We start from the raw sequence: 19,917 nt of genomic DNA on the forward strand, positions 1-19,917 counted from the left end.
CAGGGGCACTTTTTTTTGTATTTTTATGGCGTTTTTCCTTACCATTTAAACCATGCAGTGCTCCACTCAGTTATGTGAAATAGATATACCGATAGATAGATAGATAGATAGATAGATAGATAGATAGATAGATAGATAGATAGATAGATAGATAGATAGATAGATAATGAATGAAATGTATAAAAGGTTAAATAACTGATGATGTAAGGGCAATTTACTACTTTCAGTAGCCTTTTTGTCAATCTTCAGAAATTTGATTTACATTTTAAACAATTCACATGAGTGCCTTTGACAACGTAATTTATTTTTCGAAAAGCTAGAGTTGTTAAGATATTGTTTATCCAATGCAATGTGTTGGTTAGATGAGATACATGTATTAGAAGAAACTGTAATAGCCACAGTAATCTGCTGATCAGTAATTCAGTAATCAGTAATTCAGTGTTGTCTGTACAACTGTTGCACTCAGTATTCCTCCTTTTATCTACTGTAAGGTCAGTGAGAGTAAACCTGGACCACGGAGAAAATGAGATGAAACAGTCTGAGAGAGATATACCCCTGCATACCCCTGCATCTTTTGGGGCGAAATTCTGGATGTTCTGGGCGTCATTGCCCTAAAAAACAACTCAGTGCCCTTTAGGAAACATACTAGAAAATGTTCCTGACTCGAAGAAAGAGACTTCAGCTCAGCCGGATTATATTTCTTCTGTCTGGGGTTTTCCTTTGCTCTTTATATCAACTCACTATCAGAGCCAGACTTCCAGACCCCTGGCCCGAGCCCCAGAGAGCAGGAGACCCTGAGGATGGCTCTGGACTTGCTCTGGATGCAGGACTGTTGGAGATGCCAGAGGTTATGACTAATTTGACCAATGTTGAGCCAAAGAACACCAACCACACAGATGTGGCCCAGCCGTCAGAGACAGCAACAAATAGACCCATCCAAACAACATCTACAACAGAGAAGCCTACAACAACCACAAACAGGACAATTGTCCACTGCATTTATGTGGATCCAAACCTTCCAAAACCCACCCCAGTTCCTACTCCAGAAACTGATACGACCACTCTGGTGCCCAACACTACAGCATCCAGCCCTGGAGAAGCACCACACATAAAGGGCGAGTACCCGGTGGACATCTTCTCCGTTGAGGAGCGACGCAGAGGCTGGGTCTCGCTCCACATCTTTGGAATGATATACATGTTTGTTTCTTTGGCCATTGTCTGCGATGAGTTTTTCGTCCCTACGTTGGGGGTTATCACAGACAAACTGGCGATCTCAGATGATGTGGCCGGGGCGACCTTTATGGCCGCTGGAGGCTCTGCTCCCGAACTTTTCACTTCCTTGATCGGTGTCTTCATTTCTCATAGCAATGTGGGCATTGGAACCATTGTTGGCTCGGCTGTCTTTAACATCCTATTTGTGATCGGAATGTGTGCGCTGTTTTCCCGGGAGATGCTTTACCTTACCTGGTGGCCTCTCTTTCGGGACGTGTCGTTCTACATCATCGATCTCATCATGCTCATCATCTTCTTCTTGGACAACACCATTATGTGGTGGGAGAGTATGATGCTGGTGAGCGGTTATGCTCTCTATGTTACTTTCATGAAGTACAATGTTCAGATAGAGCGCGCCTTTAAATATCAGCTCATGAAACACAAGAACATTGTGAAAGTCATCGCTGTGGAAGAACCTGAGAAGGTACGCTTCATTACTTTTGCCAATAATATATAGAATTAGAATTAGTCTTTGGGTGTGTTATTTGGGTCAATGGCACAGAACCCTGCTGAAAAATCAAGCATGAACTAGCATGAATTTCATGTTGGTCCAGGCTGGTTAGAGCTGGTATAGTGCCGGTGGACTAGCATATCATGCTGTTCTCAAGCTAAACTGAGGTGGTGTAGCTGGTCCACTAGAGCTCCCGCTACCCATGCTGGGGACCAGCAAACCAGCGTCCCATGCTGGTCTCCAGGGGTACCCTTGCGGTTTCTGGGCCCCCTGGCTAACTTCTCAGCCAAATTTCTCTGTACGTAGTGCGGGTGGCTACGCTGGCTATACTATTGTCCTAATCTCCCGCCCATTGATACATATACAGTATATTACTGGAATAATAATAAAAGATTAAGTCAAACTACTACTAGGTTTTCTTTTCAATTCATTTTAATTCAGAAATGACAAACATGCTCATAATAAAAGAGGTCATTGTATTTGTAAATTGGGTAACCCTTTATTTTACAGTAGCTACTTGTAATTACAGTGTACTTACCCAAGAAAGTACTATAAAATAAGGTAACTATATGGGTTAAGGTTAGGAGTAGGTTCAGGTTTAGTATCCAGTCATAACCCAGTTATTGTAAATGCTATAATAAGACATAGTATGCACATGCACAACTGGGACTGTAAAATAAAGTGCTACTGTAAATTGCAATAAAAAAAAAATCTCCTGCTGAAAATTCATTGCTGGTCACACTATTTACATTTATTCATTTAGGAGACACTTTTATCCAAAGTGTGTGTTTAATACACATTTTATCAGTACTGGGATTCAAACCCAAAACCTTGCGCATTAATAGCACCACGCTCTACCATTTTTGCTTCAAAAACATGCATTGCATGTTAGTAATTTGCATAGCATTTTAATCATATTTATCACAGAAACATTTATTTCTGTTTTGGACAGTGTTGATGAATTCTGCCGTGGTATATCTTCTATTGATGAGGAACCACTATAATATCTGCTCATGGACGTGATAGCAGAGATATAATAGCATCCCACTCAGGTGAATGTGAGTCACTTATGTTTATTCATTGAACAGATACGCATGGGTTTTCGTTTTCCTTTGATAAACAGAAATGAAAAGGATCGCTTGTGTCTGCTGGGGCCAGACATTGTTAATGAGTTGTCTTGCAGCAGGCGAGGTATTTGGAGCAGGTGCATTTGGCTCACAGTGACAGCCCTATCTGATTTAGTGACACTATCACATCACATAGAGAAATGGTGTGGTCATTTTCACAAGTTCCTTTCTTCATCCTGAACATCCCTCAGCTTAGAAGCTGGGAGGTTTAGAGAGATCAACACTTGATAATCTGTCATAACATCTCTGTGATCACACTCACCTGAGAAGGAGACTTTAAGCTGCAGTAACAAACAGTCTATGGGTTATTGTAAATGTGTCTCATGCTGTAAAAAACATATTAATAAGTGGAGGGATATTATTATGTGATCAAAATAATACTATCTTATATCTGTTAACACTGTGGCTCTCTGATCCAAAGACGTTCACTTAATCCTATGGGTCTGCTGTGATGTACAAACTGTGTAACACATAGAGTGTTCAAATCTGATGAGTGTGATTGAAGCTTATATAGTGTAAGAAGGCTTACTAGACCCAGAGGACCTAGATCTCTGTCAAACTAAACCCACTGGATTGAATTTATAAGTAACAAGTACAGCGGTAACGATAAAATAGAGAATTTCATATATTTTATATATTTGGTTGCTCACTTACGTTGTTTTTGTAAACTATTACAAATAATTTTTGCAATAAATAAAGCTGACATAAAATACAATTTAAATATTAGATGAAAAACTTGACAAGAAAACATAACAAAAAAGATAAAATTAGAAATGTTGCCTTGGCAATTAACTGAAATAAAATAAGTTCCAGTTTGAAGCACTCAAATATGGCAAAAGACAACAAAATTAATAAAACAAACTAAAATTAAAATGAAAACTGAAAATAGAAAAAATAAAAGCCAATTCACAATATTAATAAACGTGTATGGTACATCCTCTTTTAGTCTTTGAGGGCACGTGAATGAAAACAGTAGAATTAGAAGTGAAAGTCAAAGGTCAAATCAGTGCCTTGCATCCTCTGTAATGTTTCAAACTGTTTTTGCACACAGGACAACGGGACTTCGGGTGAAGAGAACAGGCCGCCTAAACCAGAAGACACGGATCGATTAAAGGTAATCAAAAATTTGCAAATACACGTTAATGTATAAATAACATACAGTATGTAAATATGTCAATAGGTCTAGATTCAAAATCCTTTGTAAAAGGCAAAGGGTGTGATTTATCTGGCACTATTGTCACCAAATGGAACTACAAAAATAATGTCTGTTTCCAAACAGTGGAGTACTGACCCAAACTCGCCAGTGAACATAGCAGTGTTTTAATAGCCAACATATTTGAAATTTTCTGGGAAATCAGCCCTTCAAATGTTTTTTTTTAATAGGAGTCAAGCTAAGATATGAGGAAGCATTTTAACAATTAAAAAAAAGACACACATCAACTTTAAAAAGAAAACACAACAGATACACACATGATAGTCTTGAAAAGATTGGATAAATTTGACATGTCCTGTCAAATGAATATGGGATTATTAAATCAAGTAATATACTTAATAACATACTGTTACTTAAATACCATATTTATATGATTTTTATTCTATCTGAAGTCCACTTGGCAAACAGTATTTGCAGGTTCAGATATAAATTCTTTCGACACGATCATATTTCTCCTGTCTTGTGTAGCTGAAGCCCACTTTGCAGCGCGGGGGCAGTTCTGCCTCTCTGCACAACAGCACCATGAGGAACACCATCTTCCAACTGATGATTCACACACTGGATCCTCTTGGAGAGGGTAAGAGCCCTTCAGTGTCTGAACCCTCATAATGATTACTCATTAAGCAAACACTGCACGGAAGCATTACAAATTTCAATTCTGGAGGTTTAAAGCAATAGTCCACCCATAAATGAAAATGTGGTCATTATTTACTCACCCTCATGTTGTTTCAAATCTGTATGACTGACTTTCTTCTACGGCCAAACCATTGACTTCCATTGTATGGACAAAGAAACACATTTATCAAAATATTTTTTTATCCTCTGTGTTTCATTCAGTCATTCAGTTTTGGTATGGCAAGAGGATGAGAAGATGATGACAGAATTTAGATTTTTGAGTGAACTATGCCTTTTAGAAATGTTTGTGAAAGCTATTCACAAGGATTTTTGAGTAAATGTTAACATTAAAAGATCAGGAAAGGTATATGATAAGAATGTATTGCTCTTTTATTACTTGACTCAAATTATGCCATTTATACAAAGTTGATTTAAGCACTACTGGTTTACTGGAGGAATTAGCTAGATGGAATTTTTCTTTCAGATTTTTTTACACCTTTTTATAGACTGTTTTGCATATCAAAACACAAATTGTATATAGCTCAAAATACCAATCATATGATATAAGCCTATATTCACTCAGGCATGTGCTGTAAGAAGTTCAGAAGTGTAGCAGTAGAGTCCCTTTGTCCTTCTCCTAGTACAAATGGATTAGCAAAGCGTGTTCCATATGATGACAGCACTAAATCCAGATTGATACTAAGAAGATAAATAGCTCTTTCTCAGTCTATGGAGTGGAGAGTGATTCATAGTAGTGAGACAAGGGATGGGCCCACCGCAGTGGCTATATGACATTTTGTCAAGTCACATCAATGTATATGTCACCATTTAAACATACACTATATTATTTTCGCATTGCACATGGGTTCTCCCTGGTGCTGAGGTCCCGGTGGGTCAGTGGTTTGATGGCTGGGGTTGGTCCCCTTGACCTTCAGCCTGTCCTCAGGAGGCTGCGGAACACCTGCACTCTCAGGGTCCTCACAAAAACCTCCCAGTACTGTGTTGCTCCATCATTAAGCTGCTTTTGATTGAGCTCATAAAGGTTGAATGAGAAACAGCCTCCAGCAGCTCAATCCTGTTATTGTGATAGGGTCCTTGCTGTAGTCAATGAGATAAATTTAAAGGTTCATTAGTGCGTATCTACATTTGGGTTGATAAATAACTGACAAGCACTTAACATCTAGTTTAAAAGCACCTTAATTGCACTTCTTTAATATATTCTATATCCTCTGCATGTCAGTCATTTAAATTTCACAAAGGAATGTCTGGGTCTCATTTCACCCCAAAAATAACTTTTATTTCTTTAAGAAATAAAGCCTATTGGTGAGAATTAGATTTTCTCGATTTCAGATTCTTCATGAAAAAAACCCCCCTCAAAATCTCAAAATGCATACGCTGCGTGCTCTCAAAATAGCATAGAGTATACAGCACAAACGGTCACATTATGTGTAGTAATCCAAGACGCGTGATGCAGAAACTTTAGATAACAAAAACTGAAACGTTTTTACAGACATCAACGTTCTCAAAACGATCCCCGTTCACACAAATCGTTGAAACGACTAAAAACGCTGTATCATGCGTTCAGGCTAGTAGTTGGCGATGTCACTTTGCAAAAAAACACTACGCACCAATAGACTGAACACGTCATACACATGCGCATGACGTCACCGTTTTCACAAATGATGATAACGCTATCGTTTCACTTTGAAACTGATTTTTAAAAGTTAGCATTTTCAGGCCCCAAAAACACTGTTGTCGTGTAAATGAACGGACAAAACGAATACAAAACGTTTTCAGTTTTTTTGTTGAAAATGGTGTCGTGTAAAGTAATGCCCCCTCAGTTCTTTAATCGACACTCGGAGTCCACAGGAGAACACAGGAGCAAACACATAATTCACACATAAAACAAAGATGATAACCGACAAAAGACAAAACCAAACAGGGAGTATAAATACACTGAGAACTAAACGAGACACAGGTGCAAATCATAAGAAATCATAGAAACAAACCAGTGAGTAACCAGGGTAACTGAAACTAAACAGCAGAGAAAAAGGAACAAAAGGAAACAACAGAATGTAAGAGCACACAACAGAACATAAACCAGACAATAACAATCAACAATCTCTAAATATAAATATATCAAATAATATATATTTACATATATATAAAGACTATGGATTGTGAAATAATTTGTTCCAAAAAATAATGTCATAATTCAAGAATTCAGGCTTGATGACCCAAACATTTCTTAATATTTTTCATGAAATTCACACTTATGCATTTATACTTTGACCTGTCCACATTTTTCTTTAAATAAATCCAATTATGAACTTTTAACATTTAACGATGGCGCTTGCTGGTATCCAAGTCAGTGCATACATGAGTAGTTTTGAAGGGCATTTGAAGATGCATTTGTAAAACTCACCATGGTATTTATTGTATATGAATCTACTTTTACTCATTAGAGTCAGTGTTTAATGGAGATGCAAAGGCTAGAAGCTCTTTGGGATGTAAAGGTAAGGGGCTTAGTGTTTGTGATGTTATTCTTGTGATGTGATTGCTTTTTTGTTGTATCCAGTGAGATGACGTGAGAAAAATGACGTTTTGTATTGCGTTTGTGAAATTAGGGCTTTTGTCATTTGTGGTACTGCCATTGTTGACCCTGACAGTGTCAGTCAAAGTCTACATTCAAGCTATATTCTTCCTTCCCTGGTTTGCAGTGAAATTTAAAGACAAGGCTCAGATTTTGAACGACATGGCCCGGGGGAAGGTAGAGAACAAAAAGAAGGAAAAATCTGGTGAAGGTGAGATTTTATAATCTTAGTCTGTTCTATTATGATTGCACAGACCTTTGTAGACAGGACGGTGCATTGTCCTACCTCACAGATGAGCTCTGTTGCATATTCAAAATGGTTATTAATGTTGCATTTCCACAAGCAGTAACGTACCAGCTGTGTGCTGGATGAAAGGTACAAAGAGAGGGCACGCTGCCAAGAGTTTGGCCCGTTTTGCCCTCCACACAGCATCCCGCATTCCATATTTCCACCTTTTGTTTCTACTTGAGAGCTGCTTTACACATTAGCTGACATAATGACCAAGCTCCATCTCATGAATTAAGCATGAGTGGCTTGGAATCACTGCAGATTATCTTGTGAAGCAACTGTGGTGTTTGAAATTGCCGCCAAATCAAATAGCAACATTACTCACTCCTATTGAGGAAATCTTCACTCCACACCTGAGAGGAGCTTGTAGTATTGCTGCCTTTAAGAAGTAAATGCAAACTTGATTGATATTTTACTGTCCTGGTTTAAATAAGGTGAAGGTCAAATGGAGCAGCCCAAGGAAGACGCGGCTCCAGGAGCCAAGGAAGAAGACGCCAGTCAAAAGCCTGAGGCACAAAAGGTGGGCCAATTGCATCTCAAAAAAAGTTTGGAAGAAGAAATAGGAGCTCTGAGAAACATGTGTGCTTTTAATGAGCTTATCAATTCTTTACCTTGTTGTAAAGCTGACAGGGACGATATGTCAAACAAAGTATGTGATTCATATTTAAGGTATAATTCACCCAGAAATGAAAAGCCTTTGTCATTTACTCACCCTCATATCATGACTTCCTTTCCTCCGTGGAATACAAACGGAAAAGCTTTGAAGAACTTGAGCTTTCAAGTTTAAAAAAAGGACAGAAAAGCACCATTCATTTAATGGTGTTATTCTCCATGATGTGTTTAGAAGAGAAATATAAATGGCTACTTCATATCCTAATCATTATTTTTAGACAGATTTTTTGATAAATCAATTCATTCAGTTCCCAAAACTGGTCTGAATGATTCATTCACAATTCGGACCAATCTGGTTCTCGTCTTAAGTTCAACTCTCAGACTCAGTCATAGCAGTTTTTGGGTTAGCAGCTCACTGGAGCTAAAGATTATCTTGAATTAGATTAAATAGCTACTTTTATAATGCTTTTATTGTGTTTTTGCATACTTTTTGAAGCTTGAAAGCTCTGGTGGTCCCTATTTATTATAATTGCATGGAAAAGAGCGAGCCGTCTGTGTTCCACAGAAGAAAGAGGGTCCTACTGGTTTGGACAAAATTGAGTGCAAGTAAATGATGATAAAACAAATTTTTGGGTGAACTATTACTTTGTTCTCCTAATTCTTTATTTTCTGTGAGGGTATTATGTTTTTTGCCTGTCTCTTTCTCGCTCTGTGTTAAGGAAGGAAACGCTGCAGCAGAAGGAGGCTCAGAGAAGCCAGGAGGTTCAGATGATTCAGAGGATGATGAGGAAGATGACAGTGATGAAGAGAGCGATGAAGACAGTGATGATGATGATGATGAAAATGAAGATGAGGCTGAGGAAGAAGGAGAAGAACCTCTGTCCTTAGAGTGGCCAGACACCAGACGCAAACAGGCCACATATTTGTTTCTGTTGCCCATTGTCTTTCCACTGTGGCTGACAGTCCCAGATGTCAGAAACCCCGTGAGAACCAAAAGAAAACATCACATGTTGTTCTTGTATACTTGTTCCACTTGTTCACATGTGATAGAACTGACATGTATATTCTTGTATATTGTGCTTCACAGGCATCCAAGAGGTTCTTTGTCATTACCTTCCTTGGCTCAATAGTATGGATTGCTATATTTTCCTATCTTATGGTGTGGTGGGCACATCAGGTCAGTGTAGAAACCAATATTTGTTGCTAAAATGTATTTGGACACTTATGCTACACTTAAATATAACATTAAAAAGTCAGCATTTATCAAGATTTTCTCTCCTAGGTGGGTGAGACAATTGGCATATCTGAGGAGATCATGGGTCTTACCATTCTGGCCGCAGGAACATCAATTCCTGATCTAATCACCAGTGTGATTGTGGCTCGAAAAGGCTTGGGAGACATGGCTGTCTCCAGCTCTGTAGGCAGCAACATATTTGACATCACCATGGGGTAAGATGACTGAAACATTAAATATTCAGTGAATCAGGTGTTTGATAGTTTAGTCTAGTTCCCTCGGATGTACGTCATTGCTAACGTTTTGCACGAGAGCCCACTACTGGCGGAACCCTTGAAATGTGTTTAAATTAAACACCCTAAGCCCATGATCACTTGGAATCTGCCATGGAAATGATTTATTATTTACAGTTTTTTTTCCCTTATGAATTTGTTTTATGCACCATTCTATAGGCCTGTACGGGGTGTTCAAAAATTAATATTTAAACTTTAGCACGATCTGCTGTGATGTCACAATCATAGTGCATTGTGGTCCATGGATCTGCCTGAAATGTACATGTTAAGTAGACTCACTCACTCACTCACTCACTCTGTCAAAATCGAGGGGTCGAGGGTTTGTCCAAAAAAACTTCCCTCGTCCACCAGATGGCGGGGATTACCCCGAGGGAAAGTGCTTAGGGAAGTTTGCAAGTGTATGTGGTCTAAAAGTAGAGCAGTCCTAATACCCACACTTGCGGTCTTCTTGGCCACTTTAAAATGCGTGCACATGACAGGAAGTAAGTGCGCAAGACTGCCCCTGGTTGGAAAAATGGCAAAGAGGTAGGGTGTTTTTCAAATGGAAGGCTGCGTCCTAGAAAGACTGCATATCTCGGATGCCACGTCATCAAGTGTGGTCAAAGGCTGTCTCCGTTTTAAGGATCCTTGGAAGGCAGCCTTCATTTTGCAACCTTCATTCAGCTAATTTTGAAGGAAGTGCAAAGACCACAAGTGTAGCATTGGGACAGGCCCTGTGTTTTATTGAGTGAGTCTTTGAATCATTTGATTTGTTCAATAGAAACCAATTTATTTAAGAACAAAACAAGTAACTGTCTTTATGGGTGAGTTATTGAATCATTAACTCTGATTCGTTAATTAATCAACAAACGGCTGCTCAGAGACGTGCAATTGTTTCTGAAGTGACTTTGTTTGGAACTAAAATGGCCCAGCAAAATAGACAAAAAAGTATCTGGCAATATTGTGTCTAAAATGTAAATTAACCTGTTTTTGAACTATTGTTTATTTTGCAATAGCGCACTTGCAATCGCATTGTTGCAATCGAATACATACCGAATGTGTTTTATTGCTTAAATATATATCACCTCTCACTGTTACAGGCTGCCGGTGCCCTGGCTGATGTTCTCGTTCTACCATTCATTTGCCCCAGTGACTGTGAGTAGTAATGGGCTATTCTGTGCCATTGTGCTGCTCTTCCTCATGCTCCTCTTCGTCATTATCTCCATCGCTGCCTGTAAGTGGAGGATGAATAAAGTGTTGGGATTCACCATGTTCATCCTGTACTTTGTATTCCTGGTGCTCAGTGTCATGCTAGAGGATCGAATCATTGTATGTCCCGTGTCCATCTGAGCACACCTGTGGTTTTCATACACCTTAATGTTCACTCACGTCCATGAGGATACAATCCTGTCATTCGAAACGTTCTGAACTATAACTTTGCATATAGTATATCACATTTAAAGCATACCTGGACACGCTGTGTTGACTTATTCTGTATTACGCAAGATCTTTTGTAAAGGGATGCAACAAAAACTGGTAACACTTTTCTTTTTAGCTTGTGTTAAAATGAATGCAGTAATGTCAGAAAAGTCACAGGTCCTGTCCCAAATGGTCACCATTTGTGGCATCCACACTTTAGTGACGTAATGCCATATGGATTGGTGGCTGCAGACTGCATGTGGGCCCACCAGTCTGGGCTTTGCAAAAGGGCACATTAAGGCCACATACAGAGGCACACTTGAGCACCCCTTTGAACTGTAAAATGACAAATAAGACACCCTACTGCCCTGTGGACTTGATAAACACACTATGATGATTATGATTGCATAATCAAAGGCCACAGAAGTGTTCCAATCGAGACAGGGCCACAAAGTAGCCAAAAGTTTTCTTATATTCTCACTTGATGATTTGTGAAAATCGATGCTTAAATTCAAACATTTTTTTCTATTGGGATTATACCAAGGCATGCATGCAAAACATATGTTCACACTGTCAATTTTTGTGAATGACAACCGCATTTCCTTACAGGTATGAGTCTCGAAATGTCCCGTTAAAACTACAACTTGCAACGAGAGACAAGCCCAAATGATCTTACCAGTGACCATAGCGAGAGTGACCAAAGTAGAATATCAAAGATAAGATGGCGACGTCCATAAAACTGAAAAGTCTTATCAACTTTGATACGACATTAGTCCAATCGAGCCGCGAGTTCTATATCTGTGTGGTCGCGCGTTGAACACAAAACTTACGGGAGCAGCTCCGACCGGTGGAGCTAGATCAGTGACTGATCTAAAACCTGCAATGACACATTCGCAGCTAATTTCTCATCGAAACCACATATGAAAACCCGCAACACGACGTTTGTGAGCGGCGCTCTCACACCGTATGACGAGTCCGGTTCTGTTTACACAGCGCGTGGGATTTCCGAGAATATGCGGTTGTTGTGAGTCCTGAAAATTTGGTGTGAGTTCGGTTATAGAAAGCGGTTGTCACGACTCACTCCCGTAAATAACTGAACGGTGTGTGAACTGAACCGTATTAAGATCTCAAATACAGAACTGACAACTGTATTTGACCGTGGCGACATACACAATCACTGGTTAGCTACATCAGAAATGTACAATAATAAATGCACAAAAAATAGCATTATGTCGAGAAATGTCAGTAGGTGTTACATTGAGGCGTGGTGTCACAAACAGGGTTTAGATTAAGCCAGGATTAGGCCATAGTTCAATTAGGATATTTATAGCTTTAAACATGTCTTTGAAAAAAAAAAAACATTACTGGTTTGCATCTTGAGACAGCAGAACAATGGAACTGACATATTTTAAGATACATCAGTGCAAGTTGCTTTCAGTTAAAACAGCAACATGCATTTTAGTCTGGGACTAGGCTTAAGCCTTATCTGTGAAACAGGGATCGAGTTTACTCGCGTTAGAACTCATGTTTAATGTGATATTTTCATCCTTACATCTACTATATGTTGTTAATCTGGAGCGTATTTACATTAGTCAATAAATACATAGATCTGTATTGAATGACTTGTGGTTAAAGGGATAGTTGTCCCTTTGTTAAAGGGATAGTTCACCCAAAAATTAAAATTCTGTCATTAATTACTCGTCCTCATGTCGTTCCAAACCCGCAATAATTTAGTTTATCTTTAGAACACAAATGAAGATCTTTTTGATTAAATATGAGAGATTTCTGTCTCTCCATAGACAGCTACGCAACTACCACTCTGATGTTTCAAAAAAGTTCATAAAGAGATCGTAAAACTAATACATATGTTAGGCATATCGAGAAGTTTAGTCAAAATTTTCTGAAGAGACACGGGTTGCTTTATATGATGAACATATTTAATTTAGGCTTTTATTCATATAATCATTGATCATCGAACATGAACAGAAGCTCAACCGAACCTGCTTGACGCACAAGCTCAAACGTGCTGTGTCACACACGAGAATGAACCTCATTGGTTCTCACTCGTCTAGCGAACATGTTTGAGCTTCTGCTTACCATAACGGATGTGTGAGTTGATGAATGTTTATATGACTAAAAGCCTAAATTCAATCTGTTCATCATATAACGCGTTTATAGTCTCTTCAGAAAATTTTGGATTAAACCGCTTAATTTATATCTCTTTATGAAAATTTGAAGCATCAAAGTTGCAGAGCGTTGGAGAGACAGAAAGCTCTTAGATTTCATCAAAAAGATTTTCAATTTTGTTCTGAAGATGAACGATAGTCTTACGGGTTTGGAACGACATGAGTGTGTGCAATTAATTAATTAATGAAAGAATTCTAATTTTTGGGTGAACTAACCATTTAAGGGTGCCAGAGGTTCTGGGTTCTAATCCGCCCGTTCATTTTATTTTTTCTCTCTCATTAAAAACAAAGATGCTCATCAGTGATTGTAAATCAACAGCATGTTTGTGTGCATTTTGTTTTGTTATTTCACCCAAAAATATAAATTCTGTCATTAATTACTCACCCTCACGCCGTTCCAAATCCGTAAGACCTTCGTTCATCTTAGGAACACAAATTAAGATATTTTTGATGAAATCCGAGAGCGCCAGATCGCACCTTATTTAACACAAACGAACAAATTGCTAATCAACTGGAGATGTTTCTTTTTTATTAGGTACAAGATGTTTCAAAAAGTGATGGGGACAATATTGACCCTGGAAAAAATGGCTGGGGACATGTCCCACCAGTCTCAAATTACGCCTATAATTTTGTCCAATTATGAAAAATTGCTTTTTACAACAAAGAACAAGTTTCCAAATTGTTTTGTTAAACTTTGTATTGTTATTGTATTTGATGTGTGTTTTCAGCTAGCTATGGGTGAGTTATTATTTTTAAAGTGTCTGCAGAATTCACCACATTGGGAGAAATTGTGAGCTTATTGTAAATGATGTAATTTAATCATTTTGCAATGGAATTATTTTTGTAACATGGAAAATTGTCATTAGCAAGCATTTTAAATGCAGATGTTGTGCTGTATGTAAAATATGATTTTTTCCATCATAAAAGTAGAATCTCAAGCATATAACCATACTTCTTTACAAATTCTAACGTAATCAGAATGACTGATATAAACAGTTGTGAATTTCCATACAAATGTCACGCTGCTGTTTGAACAGTACTGAACAGAGGGAATGATTGTTCTTTTCGAATGTCGCACATTGTGTCGATTTCTCTCTTGTGAGTTGCTCTTTGTAAATATTCACTTGTTGGGTCAGTACAAAATTAAATGGGGTTTCAAATGCGACTTTCCGTCCCTCTCTTTCATTGAACAAACCAGTGGCAGCAACAAAAACATACTGGAGTCGATTTAAGTGTGTTTATTTACAGTTCTAAACAATTTGATAGACCTGGCTCAGATCTGACAAAATGATATATACAAATATAAATAGAAGTAACAAAAGGAGTGATATGTAAAGCACACTGCCCTAACATAAAATGATTGTTAAAAAACAAACAAAACATATCACCTTACACATTAACTGCTTTAAATTACTGTAGCTTGTCATGAAATAGGTTTGTTTGTTTCACTACCATGCCATATGAATGTAAAAAGCAGGTGATAGAAAAACTGCTAAAATATTAACAGCAGCGTAAAATTGTACATTTTTGTAGTTTTACACAGCATCAGGTCAATAAACAAAGTTATTAGGGCAGTATTATCTGTTTGTTTGTTTGTTTGTTTGTTCACTTGAGGCATTAACATCAATATGTCATTGTGTATAATTACATGTATAATTCTTTATTCCATAATCCACTGCGCTTGTTAGGAGCATTTAAACTTGAGAAATCTTCTTACCAACCATCATACAACTCAAAGTGCATCTTCAATTAACATTATGATAAAAAAAATGAACAGTATTAAAATATAATAGTTCCAGTTACAATATTAAATTTGGAAAGAGTTAACTGAGTAAAAATAAGTGCTTGTATGCTTCAGGTACTTTGTTTTATGGAGCTTGACAACGGGGACCCATGTTTATGCATCCTTGAACAATATAAAGCAATATTTAAAACAAACAAATGGTGTACCTTCATGGCAAACATGAATGTGTGTAAAATGCTGACTTCATATTTATATTAACAGTCCATTTTTGCTTTTATACTAGCCATATAACTCTTTATACCCTGTTGGAAATTTGTCTCCGTACTGTTCTTTGCCCCAAGGTAAGGCATTTTTTTTAGGTCAAAAATCTCATCAAACCATGTAAACTGTGAGTCATGAGTTTATAATTGGTCCAGTTCTGTACCTCAAGACAACAGTGTCACTGACGGTCACCATACGACTGGTCTCCAGGACCAGGACGACAAACAGCACACGCTCAAAAGAGGAACCTATACACTACGAACAGTCTTTACAAATGGAGACACGTCAATTAACAAATTCCAGTCTTAAAATATAACTGTATAATACAAATATTCAAAATAATAATAGACTATGTACACAAAAGTCTCTTTGTATGTGAAATATACAAGTGCCGCTAGACGGCCAAAAGAGGACTGTGTTTGTTGGGGTCGCTCATTGTGCTTCTACGCGTCCTAAACGTGATCAGTTTGATTGTTCTACAGCTACTGGTCCCGAATCCACTCCATGATTCACTCAACGTGAACGAATGGAGCGATGGAATGACCTGAGCACAATGATATTGCTCCTAATCTACAATGACCTCTGAACTCAAGTTTACCTGAGCGGTGCTAGACGATTCGAATATGACCCAAAGCTTCCAAAGGGGGTCGAGGGTCAAGACATTAGGCAGAGCAAAAGTGAAGGGGGAATATAAGGTAATGAACATTATCATAGACATAATAAGGTGGCATATTCACAGGAAGTGTATGAAGAACAACAGTCACATAGGCAGACAGGAACGGTTTCGAAGGAGTCCTCATGGGAACCAGAGGTAGCTTTAGTAACGATGAATGTTCAGGATCGCATGAATGAAAGAGTTGCTTCTTTGGATGGGCCTTGGACATCTAGGATGCCTTCCTGTGTGATGGATGTGAGGAAGGAGGGACGAATGAGAGGAGGCGAATCACAGATTGGGCAGCCCAAAGGTTCTCCTGCACTCCATGACTCCAGCGCTGGGTGGCCGGTCACAATTGTGGGTCATTTTGACCTGGCTGGGTGTCAAACGGTCATATGCCATTTTGTATTCACGGTCGAATGCATCTGTGAGAATAAATGAAGATTTTAGTAATGATGCTAGTGCTCACGTTGAATATATTCATTGATGTACTTTATCGTTAAAAAATTTGAGGTCAGCAATATTTCTTTTTTAGGGTTTTTAAAAGAAGTGTCTTATGCTTACCAATGCTGCATTTATTTGATCAAAAAAACAGTAAAAACTGTAATTTTGTGTGAAATATTATTACCATTTCAAATAACTGTTTTCTATTTTTAATATATTCTAAAAATGCAATTTATTCCTGTGATGCAAAGCTGAATGTTAAGCTTCATTACTACAGTGTCACATGATCCTTCAGAAATCATTCTAATATGCTGATTTAGTGGACAAGAAACATTTATTATTATCAGTCTTGAAAATATTTTGGTAGAAATCATGATGCATTTTTCAGGATGACTAAAATGGCTGCCCCCTGCTCCGGGTGTGTTTCACGATTTGCAGTGTGTGTGTGTGTGTGTGTGTTCACTACTCACTACTCCTAATGTGTGTGAGCTAACTTGGATGGGTTAAATGCAGAGGACAAATACTGAGTATGGGTTACCATACTTGGCCTTCACACTTAAAGAACAGTAGTATAATACATGACCAAAACATCAACTCACCGATACTTATGCTACTCTTGCCCAAAGCCACTAAAGAAAGGAACAGGATGTCTCTATATAAGCTCCTGCATATTAAAAAATAAAGAGAAATTAGTCATTAAAACTAGCTTGTCAAAATTGTTATTTAAACAGATTGTTTCTTTGCTCATGCACATTTATTCTCCTACCGTTGTCTTTCGAAGCCCAGTCTGGCGCCCAGTATCTGCAGTATCTGACTCATGGGCTGATACACATCGTTCCTCTGGATGCTCTTCACGACCCCCTGCAGCAGCTCTAAGCTCACAGCCTGCTCCTCCTCCCACAGGGCGGCAGATCCCACAGGATTTGCACCTATTAAAAAACATGAACACACTATGATGTAGAAGGCCGGTACCTGCTTGTGACGTTCATGCAAAACTAAAGTGTTTTGAGGAGGGTTTTAGTTAGTTTCTATACAGTTGCTGGGGTTTGCTGGGTTGGTTGCTTACTGGCCTAAGTAAGCGTTGTTATTGTTAACTAAAACTATTAAAAATAATTTTCAGTTATTCAAATAAAGGTCAAATAAAATAAAATAAAAATGATTAGATGAAATATAAAATATAATGAGCCTCATCCATTTACACGAATACATTTTGGGGGCCTGAAAATGGCAACTTTTTGAAAAGTTTTTGAAAACGATTCCGTTATTGTCTGTAAACTACAAAAACACGAATTTGTGAAACCGGTGACGTCATGCGCATGTTTATTACGTGTTCAGTCTATAGGCGAGTAGTTTTTCTTTACAAAGTGACATCGCCAACAACTGGCCTAGCAGCATTATACAGCATTTTAAGTCCTTTCGCGGATCAGTGTGAACAGGGATCGTTTTGACAACGCTGTCGTATGTACACCAAAAACCGCAAAGTCGTCATGTAAATGTACCCGTAGAAAAATAATGCCATACCTCTGCAAAAAAAAAAAAAGCCTCATTGTTTGGGGCATAACTGATGTCCATAGCATAAACAGGATTATTCGTTGCAAATATTTGTCCAAGAACCACTTGTGTGCACATTTAGTCATAAAGCTCACTTTTCACTGTGCAAATGAGTTTGTAGAACATATTCTTACAATATGATTTCCAGAGCAAGTAGCAGGGCTGAATGGGGTCCTGATGCAGTCTGGGGTTGTCCCACAGGATCTGGACCAAGACATTTTTACTGTCTTCTGACGCAAAACTTTGCAGAGGCTGCAAGAAAACATGTACATAAGATTGATGCAAGCTGTTATGGAGAAATGCAGTGGCATCACCAACAGTTTCTAGCATTTAGAACTATTCATTCATTAAAAAACAAATGGGAAAAGGAAGATCATGTAAGAATTCTCGAGACCCACCTGAGCAACTTTGCTGTAGTGTTTGGAGCTCAGATAGAGTCCGGGCAGGCTGCTGGGCAGGTCCAGCCTACGGAAACACCACACCAGATTCCAGAACACAATGGGGTGGTGATCCACAATAGCTGCAGATGAGATGGCCTGATCTCCCTCGTTTTCCAGCAAGCTCTCCAGTTCTTTCCAAAGCACCAGAGGACTCAGGTAGGGCACGGTGACTGGCTCCTACAGTACAGAAAGACTAAAATAACTACCAGCCTAATGAACTGAACCAACTTCTGAGTCACAAACATATAATTATAATATTACATAATATCATATTTTCCCGGGAAAATAAACCTGGGTGCACACTGGACGATCTGTTGCTTGTCAGACTGTACGAACATGATCCCCGTTGGTAAGCCTTTTTTTTTTTTTTTAAGCGAAATGGAAACTACCTGTGGGAAATGCGCTCTACAAATAAACTTATACTCATGTACCACTCTTATTCTGCACAAAAACAAAAATGTTTAGGGTCTGTGCACGTTGCTTTCATTGGTTCTTTGAACGTACATGGATCCAAAACAAATGGACAGTTTTGCCTGCTTGATATTAATTACATTATATAAGTGGCTCTAGAATATAAGTTGCAGCACGTTTCAGATGAATCAAGACTTATATTCTGGAAAACATGGTACATTGTATTATATATCACTATTAATACCATAATAAAGTGATGATTACAAAATGTGATTCCAAAACACTGAAATTGTAGACTGAGAAATGTATTCTTACAGGGTCTTTTTTGCCATTGCAGGATAGATTGCCAGTGACATCATAAACTTGTGGAAGTTCATCTTCGGTGTCTGTCTGGCAAGTATGTGTGTCTTGAGAGGGGGATCTGAGTAGAAACCGAAGAAAACTGTTTGAAATGGTGAATATCTCTACAGAAATGTTTACTGATTTGGTTGGAGACCAAATTACCTTTCCTGGTCACCCAGGTTTCTGATTTCCACATTGAGCAGGGGCAGAAATGGAGAGCCGCAAAAGGGGCACGTGCTATTGAGGTTGGAGTCGTCAGCTGTCCAACCAGCCATGATCTCTTCATCATACACCAAACTCTCACAGGTGTTACAGTGTGAACAACTGGACATACGTACCTAGAAAGCCAATCAAAGTTAGCCTCAATACCTCCAGCTACAGGAATACTTAAACATATGTCATTCAAAGTAAGTAAAACTCACTTCAATGGCGTAATTCTGCGTGGACTGAGTGAAGCTGGAATCAGAACACACGTCTGAGGTCTGCAGAGCTTTCGTTATTGTCAGCGATGGACCTAAAGGACGAAAGACAAATAAAAGTCACTCTCTGCGGCAAAAGGCGCTTTGAAGAGCTGATGTTTTTCATCAGAGAACAATCTTCTCCAAAAACAAGTCTCATTTCAAGGTGATTGCCAGCAGGGATTATGGATGCTAATTCTGATGGTGCTGAAGGCTCTACAGAAGTCTGGGATAAGGGATGCGAGTGATTGGGGAGCACTCCAGCACAACCCCCGTCAGCCTGATTAAAGAGCCCCTCTCAGACCCCATTACTGCAGAGCCAGACACA

General features: G+C 38.6%; 2 protein-coding genes across 4 annotated transcripts in view; one reads left to right on the forward strand and one right to left on the reverse strand.

The window, feature by feature from the left end:
* Positions 1-565: 565 nt before the first annotated feature.
* Positions 566-11,560, forward strand: slc24a1 (solute carrier family 24 member 1). 2 transcript variants are annotated; one of them, XM_056254140.1, is made up of 10 exons: positions 566-1,696; positions 3,902-3,964; positions 4,532-4,640; positions 7,144-7,194; positions 7,399-7,482; positions 7,995-8,080; positions 8,892-9,155; positions 9,260-9,349; positions 9,455-9,621; positions 10,779-11,560. In XM_056254140.1, exons 1-10 carry the CDS (start codon positions 653-655, stop codon positions 11,026-11,028), a joined length of 2,208 nt encoding a protein of 735 aa, XP_056110115.1. In that variant the 5' UTR covers positions 566-652; the 3' UTR covers positions 11,029-11,560. The 2 variants fall into 2 exon arrangements, with proteins under 2 accessions (XP_056110115.1, XP_056110123.1); XM_056254148.1 differs by lacking the exon at positions 7,144-7,194.
* A 3,833-nt stretch (positions 11,561-15,393) lies between these two features.
* The window catches only part of dennd4a (DENN/MADD domain containing 4A), a 34,086-nt gene continuing 29,562 nt past the window's right edge, over positions 15,394-19,917 (reverse strand). For both annotated transcript variants that reach the window (XM_056254024.1, XM_056254017.1), the window contains 8 exons: positions 19,554-19,645; positions 19,294-19,469; positions 19,105-19,210; positions 18,337-18,555; positions 18,073-18,190; positions 17,154-17,316; positions 16,987-17,051; positions 15,394-16,368 (listed from right to left, as the gene is read on the reverse strand). In XM_056254024.1, coding sequence (XP_056109999.1) covers positions 16,232-16,368; positions 16,987-17,051; positions 17,154-17,316; positions 18,073-18,190; positions 18,337-18,555; positions 19,105-19,210; positions 19,294-19,469; positions 19,554-19,645 — 1,076 coding nt within the window. In that variant the 3' untranslated portion in view covers positions 15,394-16,231. The remainder of the gene's footprint in view (positions 16,369-16,986; positions 17,052-17,153; positions 17,317-18,072; positions 18,191-18,336; positions 18,556-19,104; positions 19,211-19,293; positions 19,470-19,553; positions 19,646-19,917) is intronic.

This window comes from Rhinichthys klamathensis, unplaced genomic scaffold (genome assembly GCF_029890125.1).
Source record: "Rhinichthys klamathensis goyatoka isolate OS25496 unplaced genomic scaffold, OSU_Roscu_1.1 h1tg000005l_1, whole genome shotgun sequence".
In the NCBI taxonomy this organism is placed as follows: Eukaryota; Metazoa; Chordata; class Actinopteri; order Cypriniformes; family Leuciscidae; genus Rhinichthys; species Rhinichthys klamathensis.

What these genes read in the sequence shown, in the direction of transcription:
- slc24a1 (XM_056254140.1), top strand. Translation starts at nt 653, where the DNA reads ATGTTCCTGACTCGAAGAAAGAGACTTCAGCTCAGCCGGATTATATTT. An exon ending in CTGTGGAAGAACCTGAGAAG is followed by an intron (nt 1,697 to 3,901) that starts GTACGCTTCATT and finishes TTTTGCACACAG; the next exon opens with GACAACGGGACTTCGGGTGA. An exon ending in GAAGGAAAAATCTGGTGAAG is followed by an intron (nt 7,483 to 7,994) that starts GTGAGATTTTAT and finishes GGTTTAAATAAG; the next exon opens with GTGAAGGTCAAATGGAGCAG.